At 38.7% G+C, this 10,981-nt stretch overlaps 1 protein-coding gene across 1 annotated transcript; it reads left to right on the forward strand.

Annotated features, from left to right (window-relative positions):
• Positions 1–587: 587 nt before the first annotated feature.
• Positions 588–10,242, forward strand: LOC110368191. Its single transcript, XM_036129464.1, has 10 exons — positions 588–615; positions 923–1,023; positions 2,507–2,779; positions 3,051–3,144; positions 3,277–3,344; positions 3,435–3,641; positions 3,738–3,800; positions 3,889–4,023; positions 6,052–6,097; positions 9,846–10,242. The coding sequence occupies exons 5-10, from the start codon at positions 3,312–3,314 to the stop codon at positions 10,079–10,081; spliced, it is 720 nt and encodes a 239-aa protein (XP_035985357.1). The 5' UTR covers positions 588–615; positions 923–1,023; positions 2,507–2,779; positions 3,051–3,144; positions 3,277–3,311; the 3' UTR covers positions 10,082–10,242.
• Positions 10,243–10,981: the final 739 nt, after the last annotated feature.

Consider the following 10,981-nt stretch of genomic DNA (forward strand, 5'->3'; position numbering starts at 1 on the left):
TTCATGGTCAACACTGGACCTTAAAAAACAGAACATCCCAGCGGCCAAAAGGAACACCAAGGAAAAATCTGACACAAAATAAACTTGAAATAAAGGTGCTATTTTGTGCTTGGGCATAAAAATTTGTATAATTAAAAATGTGACAATCCCAAAAACAAAAGCTTGTATTGTGACTATAAAATCAACTGACCAGTCGCAGCTACATAATCAGAGCATCTCAAAAATATTTCCGTTGTTCTTTAGGAGCTGGGAAATTTCAAACAAATGTTTTTTTCTGTCATATGGGATTTAGCAAAAGAAGTTTAAACAGTTTTAGGGCTGGTTTAATTAAAGTTCCCTTCGGTGTGTGAAGGGGTATCGACACATGGTGTTTACGAGACTCTTCCTTTTGCACTGGATGACTTTTTAGGTGGAACAAATTTGTGCTACTGCTACCTTTTGTGGCAATGGTGTTACGGCATGTTTTGCAAATTACCGCATTTTGTTCGACCTCCTTCTTGTGAAATCCAAACTACCGCCATATTATTGACCCAGTGCTGTTTCTCTTCAGACTCGTTTTCTTGTTTACCTGAAACGCCTGCTGTCGCCATAGCTGTCGATGTCTAGTCAATGCAAGTAAGCGCACAGGTATGTTGTTGTGTGTTTGTGCCAGAATTCTTTCTGGTTTGGAGGAGACGCGAGTGATGCGTTCACATCATGTGGGACTAAACTAAACTCACAGTGAATTAAATGCTAAATCTTGCCATGAAAATTTAAACTCGATGGTTGCGATAAATTTATTTTAACCATCGCGCCGAGGAAAACTTGAGATACATCGAGTATATTCGATATATCACCCACCCCTACTTGTGACATTTGTGCTTTGGTTGCATATTGTTGATTAACAACAATACACTAAAATATTGTGTTTGCTGATTGGAAGATCAAGGAACAGGAACCTGTCAAAGAAATAGACCTTGGCCGACCTCTTCTGCCAACAATACCTACAGACTGGTCTTTCCACCAGAATCAAAAGGAGAGAAAGTAAGTTTATTTTACACTTAAAGGAGAAGTCCGGTCAAAATCAGAATTCAAACTGCTGAAAGTACTTTAAATATAAAACTATTACATACTGTTCAATAAATAAGCTTTTTTAATTAAGAGTAATTTTCATTTGAAGGTCCTTTTATGGGGGCCGTCATCTTGGTGAAGAACAGTACTGCCTCCTCCCAGTTTGTGACGTCAGGTTGCGGGATTGGCTGTAGAGCAAGGCCCAATGCCCCATCTGTCCCCTTGTAAATAAAGGTCCGTTTTCATGCCGAAATATTTTTTTTAACCGCTTAAACAAAGATAGACATCGTATTAAGCATTTCAATTTAAAGTAATACTAATATAATATTTTAGAGACATAAAAAGACAACAAATGAGTATTAAAGTACGGTTTATGGGTTGGGTTCTGCAATGTTATAAGATGAGTATAAAACTCATCTTTAGAACCAATCTCTGCTCAAAATGGTGATCTGCACCGCCTAATCAACTTCCAGCAGTTATCATCAGTTATTGCAAGCGTAAACTGCAGAAAATATGGGCAGATCGGCTCTTTCTGAATTTACTCTGCTGCTGTCAGGATGAGTTGCAGCGCGTTATGAGGCGGAGGGATATTTCAGTGTCACTTAGTTTAGAGCCAAAACAATCGACTTCACTTTGAGAAACAAGCCCAAAAAACTGCGACCCGCAACTCATGAAATTAACAAGCGACTTTAGAAAAAATCTGACCAAAGTTGCATAAAATAAGTGGGCTTCACAACAGTGAGCATTCTTTCCAAGTATGTCGTATCCCTCCGCTGCTCTGGTCGGTAAACAAATGTCCCCACAAATTCTAAATTATATAAAAAAGAAAAACCTACCGAAAATCCTCGGTCTCATGTCATCTTGAAGACATCCTTTATCCAAATGTTGGCTACAGACGACGTGTTTTCTCTCTGGCCAGAGGCACGATGGCAAATCCTCTTTCTTCAAGTAGGTACTCCAACAAAAGAGCCCGTGGTGGATGATGAATGGTAAAGGTGAAAAACAGTTTTTTCCACTTTTATCCGATGTATTAGAACATCCAACAGCCATGCACGTGAGCATTGTTGCTTTACCAATAGCTCTCGCGAATTTCAATGGTGAAGTCCTCTGGAAATCCGAAATAATTGTTTATCGCAGCTGTGTACAACAGTTCCTATTGAATTAGCTTGTAGAGCGCAGTGCCTTACTGCACAGAGACGTCACAGGATGTGATGTTGGGCGGCCATTATTGCCCATATTTGCGCAATAATGGCCGACCCCCATACACAGTGATGGAGACGACAATTTATGCTTTTATTTTCTTATTGATTAACGCTAAATTCATTAAATCACCACAAACGTATTAGTTTTAGGTATAGCTAATGATCCACTGATTTTTCCTTGTTGACCAGACTTCTCCTTTAAATTGACTCAATAATTATAAGCAGTGTTGTGATACTATTTTGTATTTTTTTAGTTTGTCTTTGTTGTAGGAGACTCTCATCTAAGGGCTATTGTGGATGGATTTGCTCCTATTAAAGCAGATGGTCTTTACTTTGGATTCTTGGCCGTCCCTGGAGGAGCAGTGTTGGACCTGAGAACCGAGCTCCTCAATGCGGTCATCCCACACATCCCTGATGTAGTTTGTTTGTTAGCTCCAAGCAACACTTTGAGGAGAAGGACTGTTGTCAGTGAAGCTGGGAAACAGTTTGAAAAGCTCCTAACAACTGTTTGCACACTCTTTACAAAGGTAAGCTCTTGTGTTGGTCTATGAAAAAAATGTAACCTGTAAATTAGGAATGCAAACATACAAATATATGTAGCACCATAAATAGCTGTAAGTAAAACAATTGTTTAAGATTTTTAATTAAGAATTATTTGCACTGCATTTACCAAAAGTGTTTTAAAGCATGGTATGATTGAGTGTTCTGTAAAGTTCTCATAACAATGCCATAAATGTAAATGTTTATAAGGTTATTTAGGGACTGCTAAGTGGTTTCCTACTTTATATCTTTTTTAAGGTGTTTGTGTTGGATTTCCCTCCAAGACTTGACGTGGATCCTCAGGTTCAGTCTCTTCTACGACAAGAATTCCACAGAGTATCAGTGCAGTTGGGTAAATACTGACCATATAGCCTTTTTGCTTTGTAAAAATATAACATTTTAAGTATTTCTGAATGAAGTGCCTTTATTTGTAACTTACTATTTTAGGTAGTGTTTAAAGTTTGTCTATTTTCTGCATTTAAAGGTGTGTCATACAAATCAGTTGCTGAGCTGTTTTCGATGAGTAAACTGCACCTGTGGAGCAGAGATGGTGTAAGGCATGAATTCAAAAGTTTCATAAAGTATAACTTTAACAAAATGAATTGATGATAACTAATGTGTACTTCTTTATTTTGTTAAAAGGTACACCTTAGTGATGATGATGGGATGAAGATCCTAACTAAAGCTATCTATGAGACCTCAGATGAGCAGATTCCCAAGCCAACTGCTAAGACCAAAGTGACGCCCATCATGTCACACTCTCCTCCAGAGTTGCTTTGTACACCTGATGTTCCAGTTATGGCCCCACAAAACCCCTTTGAATGGAAGGTTGTTGGATCTTACAAGAGGGTAAAGTAGTTTACTGTTTTTGACTGAACATTTGAGTGTATTATAAATATTATTTTAGTAGATTAATGATGGTCACTATTTTCTGCCAAACTATAGGCTTCTCCAACTTCAAGCCAACATGAAAGCTGTGCTTCACCAAAGAAAGCACCACGTCTACAGGCTAGTATTTGTTAAACCTTTTTATTTAACATTGCCAATTGTTTCTCAATGAAATCACACGTTATAATAAACTGTTTATTGTTTACAGGTGGAAGAAGAAATGGAGGAGTTTTCTGTGGAGCTGAATCCAAAGTGGTTGGATGATGACATGCTGGGAATCTTGGGGGACGGCAACACATCAACTTTTGAAGATGCTTCTACTGCACCATTTCAAAAAACAAAGGTAATCCTGATGTGTTAATATGCATAATATAAAACTTTGATCCCAAGCACATTGTTGGAACTGTTTTTTAAATGAATTGCCTGTTAAAATTTGAAGGAATGTCATGTCTAAAAAAAGCAAATTATTGAGAAGTCTTCTGATCTTCTAGAAATAGGAATTAATGAAGTAAAGTATATTATTTTTATTTGTGAAGGGAAATTCGTGTCCATTTACTTAATTTAGCCATAAATACTTTAAGCTTCAATCATGGGTTGCCTCACTGTATACACTCCTGATCAAAATCTTAAGACCAGTCAAAAAATTGCAAGAATTTGCATTTTGCACTATTGGATCTTAAGAAGGTTCTAAGTAGAGCTTCACAATGTTAAAAGGACAAATCAGTGCAAGAGACAAGAACATTTGAGCAGGGAATTGTCTGAAAACTGCATTTACACTCAAACATGATTTTTTCAGCTGATCAAAAGTTTAAGACCATAGCTCAAAAAAACCCGAAAACCCCCCAAAACAGAAATCAAAATCAAAAAAAAGGACTCAGTAATGAGTAGCTCCACCATTCTTGTTGATGACTTCAAACAATCGTTTAGGCATGCTCGATGCCAGTGTTTCCAGGAGGCTAGTGGGAACGTTGCTCCAAGTGTTGAAGATGGCTTCACGAAGGGCATCCATTGTCTGGAACTGATGTCCATTTTTGTAAACTTCCCTTGCCATCCATCCCCAAATGTTCTCAATTGGGTTTAGATCCGGGGAACATGCAGGATGGTCCAAAAGAGTGATGTTATTCTCTTGGAAGAACTCCTTTGTCAGGCGGGCATTGTGGACTGCAGCATTGTCCTGTTGAAAACCCAATCATTACCACACAGACGAGGGCCCTCAGTCATGAGGGATGCCCGCTGCAACATCTCCACATAGCCAGCTGCTGTTTGACGCCCCTGCACAACCTGAAGCTCCATTGTTCCATTGAAGGAAAACGCACCCCAAATCATGATGGCGCCCCCACCACTGTGCCGTGTAGAAAACATCTCAGGTGGGATCTCCCTGTCATGCCAGTAACGTTGGAAGCCATCAGGACCATCAAGGTTAAATTTTTTCTCATCAGAGAAGACAACTTTCTTCCACCTTTCAATGTCCCATGTTTGGTGCATCCTTGCAAAGTCCAAACGGGCAATTCTGTGGCGTTGAAGAAGACGTGGCCTTTGAAGACGTTTTTTGTTTCTGAAGCCCTTCTCTCGCAGATGCCGTCTGATGGTTATTGGGCTGCAGTCAGCACCAGTAATGGCCTTAATTTGGGTAGAGGATCGTCCCGTGTCTTGACGGACAGCCAATCGGATCCTGCGGCTCAGAGCTGGTGAAATCTTTTGGGGTCTACCACTTGACTTTTTTGTTCCATAACCCTCAGGATCATTTAAAAAATGCAAAATGACTGTCTTACTGCGTCCAACCTCAGCAGCGATGGCACGTTGTGAGAGGCCTTGCTTATGCAGCTCAACAATCCTACCACGTTCAAAGTCAGTGAGCTTTTTTGCTTTTGCCATCAGGAGGTCTTGACAGTGTAAAGACTTCACAGAAAATGACATGGAATCCAGATGTTTGCACAGCTTTTGGCTTTTAAAGACTATGGTCTTAAACTTTTGATCAGCTGAAAAAATCATGTTTTAGTGTAAATGCAGTTTTCAGACAATTCCCTGCTCAAATGTGCTTGTCTCTTGCACTGATTTGTCCTTTTAACATTGTGAAGCTCTACTTAGAACCTTCTTAAGATCCAATAGTGCAAAATGCAAATTCTTGCAATTTTTTGACTGGTCTTAAGATTTTGATCAGGAGTGTATAACATGGATACATAGTGTTTCCCTTCTAGATTGGCTACTAAAAACATGAAACTACTATATGAAACATTTTACCTTTGTGTGTAGAACATGTTTAACTCGATTCACTCAAACAGAGCATACCAGCAGAGCAGTTAATCGTTGTTAAGCTTCTTGAATTGTGCTTATCCCAATCTCTAATTGTACCCTTGTATTTTTGTATTAGAGCTGTGACAGAGTAGTGCCTGGTGAGGAAACTGTCTCCAACAACGGTAAGACAAGTTTTGCTGATCACACATTAATTACAAGAGGTTCATTTTACCAGGGCCATGACCGGTTTGGTTCAAATAAATCAAAACAGTGTGCCACCAATAGTATTACTGCTATCATGACTAATGCCATTCACAACGCAAGAACCTGGTCAACAAATGATATTAATAGAATGGTGATAAATGGTGATAGAATTTACATTTTCATGAAGCAGCATGACATGATTAGTGATGTCAATGGTAGTGGATACATTTTTGTCAGGGAATTGCCCACAAAATACACATTGAACAGAAACACATTCACCCTACAGTATTCAGACACATTTACCGGACATGTTAACATTCAAGAGTAGAATCGGGGTCTTGCCAATGTTGCTGTGTTAGGGTTGTTAGTGACAGACCATTTTCTGCAAGGACTGATGGAATGGATACTGACAATGTAGCATTGCATGACAGTTTTTGCATGTATAGGGAGCCCAGATGGGGATTTGCATAGTGTTGTTTCTTTGGAAGCAGATCATCTAACTGATGACTCTGTGAAGGTTGTGTCTCAAAGTATTTGCAACAACCTCACATTTAAGCACAATATTAAATGCAGATGGCAGATTTGGAAAGAACTTGGAATATATTTCTAAAGACTATTGAAGCAAAGTGAAACAGGAACATCTGACTTTACAGAACACCTATACATTTTTCAACGAATACTGAAGTGCATATTCATGCCTTTAACATGCTGCACGAGATTTGCACAGACAATAATCAAATTAAAGCACAGGACTTCAAAAAAATGACCAACCAGGTACCTGTATCAGATTATCGCAAACACAAGTTACTCAGGAAAACACATATTTGAAAAAACTATTAAAAGCTCGAGTGATGCTGATCAAAAACAATTTCATTTCAGACGGTCTGGTTAATAGATTGTTTGGTACTGTAATTCAAATCAAGTTCTCAGAAAAACGCATTGCACATACGATTTATGTAAACTTTGATGACAAAAGAGTATTCAAAAAACTGAGATAAAAATTCTCCTGTTCTGATCCAGAACTTAAATATGCATCTCCAGTACATCAAGATGAAGACATTGGCATACACTGGAGGCATTAGAAGACAGTTCCCACTACGACTTGCTTGAGCATGCACAATTCACAAAGTACAAGGTCTAACATTAGACAGAGCTGTTGTATCATTAAAAAATATTCTTCTGCTGGCCAAGCTTATGTAGCATTGAGCCAAGTCAAATCATTTGAGAACCTTGTTATACAAGATTTTAAACCCACTGCAATTTATGCAAAGACCGACATAGAAGACAGTCTAAAAGTAATGACTAGCTTCATCAGCCCTTCATTAAACCCATTACCCAACAGGAATCTTTGTCTCAGTCTACACAAGATCCAGGGTTTACCAAATCATATAAAAGATCTTAAGATGTTTGATACAGACATAATATGTCTAACAGAGACATGGCTTGAAGACGGTAAACCGCTCGACTTTGTAGAAATGCCAGTTTGGACATTCAAACACAAAACAAGATCACAATCATACATTGAAACGGCTAACACTTGCAACTTGAAAAATAGAAATCATGGTGGTATTGGTGTTTTGGTATAAGAATACGATTGCTTGTAACATTCTTGATGTACAGTGATTTAGAAGCAATTGTATTTAATGTACAACCTCATGACTACAACGTGTTACTGTTGTACCCGTTCATCATCACATAACAGCTCTCATTTTAAGATGAGTTTGGGCAGTGCTCAAAGCCTTTTTGATACCCTTTCTGGACCAAAGATTGTTCTGGGTGAATTCAATGACAATGCTCTGACTTCTAATTCCATAATTGCATTTCATGGGACAAAGGTTATACAATCAAATTGTAACCACACCAACAACTGACAGTGAGACTTTAATTGACCACATTTTTATTAAGGACTTTGATCCAGCAACAGTCAGTGCTAAAGTTATACCTACATACTACAGCTACCACAACAGCATCTTTATGACTTTCATTTGACCAAAAAAAATTCTCATATTTCAGATATGCAGAAAGCCCCCCTCCTTTTTAAGATCACAACTCCACATGTAAAACACATGACATGAAGTTCTGATACATTAAAACTCAGACCCATAAAACATAAGTTCAACTGTATTCGGTTTTCTATTTTCTTTCAAGAACAATCAATATTTTTTGGTTTGTTTTGTTCTCCAAAGCCCTTATTGACCTGAATGAATCTGCCTACCAATTCTATATCATTGATAATAAATGGCAACCTATGATAAACACACATAATAGGAGGAACAGAACAACAGAGAAGAAACACCAATTCAACTAACAAAAAAGCACCATACAGAGATAGAAAATATGGAAAAATAATCAAGAACAAGGGTCCTCTGGGAACCACTTGCACATATTACATAAACATATTACTTCAGTCACGTTTGCTTCCACAGGTTTGGACTACTTTTGGTTTTGTTTGCTTTATTTTTGTATATTGTATTCCCATTTTTCTTGAATTTCTTTTTCCTAAACTTTTTATGATTTCTTTTCCCTGCACATTTGTGTAAATTTTTGACTTCAGTTTTTTACTTTTTATTTTTTCCAATTGACAATTTTTAAAATCTTTTGTACACTTATTCACATTTATTTTATTTAAGACAACTTTTGGCAGTTTAATTTTGTTTCCCACGATTTTCGTTCATAATTTCTTATTCTTTTCCAACTTTTATTACTGATGTTGCTGTTACCGTTTAGAGCTACTTTTTACCTTCCCAAGATGGCGACTATGAAGACAAATGACCTACAACCTTGCGTGAAGCGTGAGGAGGAGGTCTTGATGACGTATCTAGCGCACACGCCTAGTGCATGTTGAGCTTTGATCAGGAGCAGGTCTAACTCCTGAACAAAGGCTTCAATGAAAAACGTGTGCGAAACCTAAATTGTAGACAAACAGATTAAAGATGAAGATAGGAAGAGAAGAGAAAAATTGACTCTCGGCCGAGTAAGCTTATCGTCAACCCAAAAACAACACAGCCAAAATCACTTGTTAAATGCATGCACACACACATTAGAAATATCCAGCACTGTTAAAACAAACTCCGTCTCGGAGTAATTAAGCATCAAACTAATTCCTAATAGGTTCTGCCCAGGCACAAAATGTCACCATATGGGTGAAACAGAGAAATAAAAGGGGGAAGTCCCGTTTACTTAGGTTGTCTCTGTGGGGATGTCCTGGCTTCAAATCTGCAGATCTGTGGGCATCCTGCAGCTTCGGCAGCAGCTTCGGTGAGCGCAGGTCCCTCAGGCAACAAAAAGAGGGGAAAACTCCACTCGGTCTCAGGCCTCTGTTCGACGCTTTGATGATCACTGGGAGATAGCGGCTCCCAGTGGGATCAAAAAATTAATTAAGAAGTACTTTTAAAGGTGATCTCCTGCATCGAAAATCAGGGATGAGTTTGATTTGAAAGTTCTGGGTCCAGCGAGAAATGGAACACATGCCACATGGGGAAAACCCCACAGGATGAAACAGCTGTGTGTCTTCCCAGTTGGCATGGTGCCAGTGAAGAAGAATGAGTTGAGCGCGCAGAGCTCTTATGTCGCCCCATAGCAACGAGATAACGTTTCCAGGCTGGGAGTCAGTTTTGACCGTGTTGCATGCTGGGAACTTGTCTGTCACGTCATAAGATGGCATTACACCATGGTTGTAACATTGTAAAGATCTAGTTGTTCATAATGCATGTAATGTTATTTCAGCGTTGGCTGCACATGTTAAAGAAGAGTCTCCTGAAGAACAGAGTCCTGAGGGGGAGCAGCAGGAGTCAGAGCCCCTCCACATAAAGGAGGTACCCGGGGCCCGTCAGGAAGGAGAGCAGCTCCTTGTGAAGGAGGAGACTGATAGCAGCTTTCCATTAACTGCACCTCCTATCAACAGTAAGGATCGTTTAGTTTGTTTGTGTCCCGTGTGTCAGCTAATGGCCAAAGCTAACTAAGCTAACTTCATTAGTGTCCATCAGAGAAAATATTCCCCTCCCTCCACATGAGCTGAGCAGATTCTTTTAAGAAAGTAAAGATGTGACCAGGAGCGGGTTCGGGTTGAAGTTGAAGTGTTGTAATTCAGCCCAGTAGCCTGGTTAGCAGAGGGTTTTGATCTGATCGCATAACCGCTGCAAATGCAATTAGAAATGTGACATGAATACTTTATTTTCAGTATAAAAGCACCTATTTTCAGCAATTAACACTGTGTGTGTATGTATTTAATGATATAAATGGAAATTTTCTTCAGTTTCTAAAAGTTTATTAAACTATAAATTCACTAATTTCTGACCCTTTAAATTTGGCACTGACTGATGCAGTTTTGGTTTTTATCCCAACAGATTTCATCATAAATCTGTAGATAGAGTCCTCCAATGTGAAATAATTATTGATCTATAACGCCATTAGATCTGTTAATCCAAAGATAACTACACTTTGAGATCAGTTCAGGAGAACTTTTGTTTCTTCCCTCCACAACAAACGTACAGCCAACATCCCCCTGTTGACACCAACAAGGAAGAGAGGAGCCGTAGGCTGTCCTCCAGAGCCCCCTAGTGGGCTGGCCTGATACGTGAACATAAACAAAAGACTAACAAGATCCTCTAAGAGTTTTGTTAACTGTGGTGGCATTTTATTTACTTATTTATTTTGAAGGGCAGGGGGCCACCATCTAATTTACATATTTGTTTTTACATTTGTGAACCAGGCTGCCTTTAAAAAAGCTTCATATTTCGACAAACGGTGATTAACAATTGTGGTTTAATGTGTTCGGTGCTACAAATGACCTTTATGAAACAGTTTATGAATTTTAATTAATTGCCTGAATCCATGCTACACAAAGCAAACTGTACCAAAGA

This window comes from Fundulus heteroclitus, unplaced genomic scaffold, assembly GCF_011125445.2.
Source record: "Fundulus heteroclitus isolate FHET01 unplaced genomic scaffold, MU-UCD_Fhet_4.1 scaffold_172, whole genome shotgun sequence".
NCBI lineage: Eukaryota > Metazoa > Chordata > Actinopteri > Cyprinodontiformes > Fundulidae > Fundulus > Fundulus heteroclitus.

Excerpts from the sequence above, each read along its gene's own strand:
- LOC110368191 (XM_036129464.1), top strand. The coding sequence starts at position 3,312 with ATGAGTAAACTGCACCTGTGGAGCAGAGATGGT. Across the intron at positions 3,345-3,434 it reads ACCTGTGGAGCAGAGATGGT|GTACACCTTAGTGATGATGA; the intron begins GTAAGGCATGAA and ends TTTTGTTAAAAG. Across the intron at positions 4,024-6,051 it reads CACCATTTCAAAAAACAAAG|AGCTGTGACAGAGTAGTGCC; the intron begins GTAATCCTGATG and ends TTTTTGTATTAG.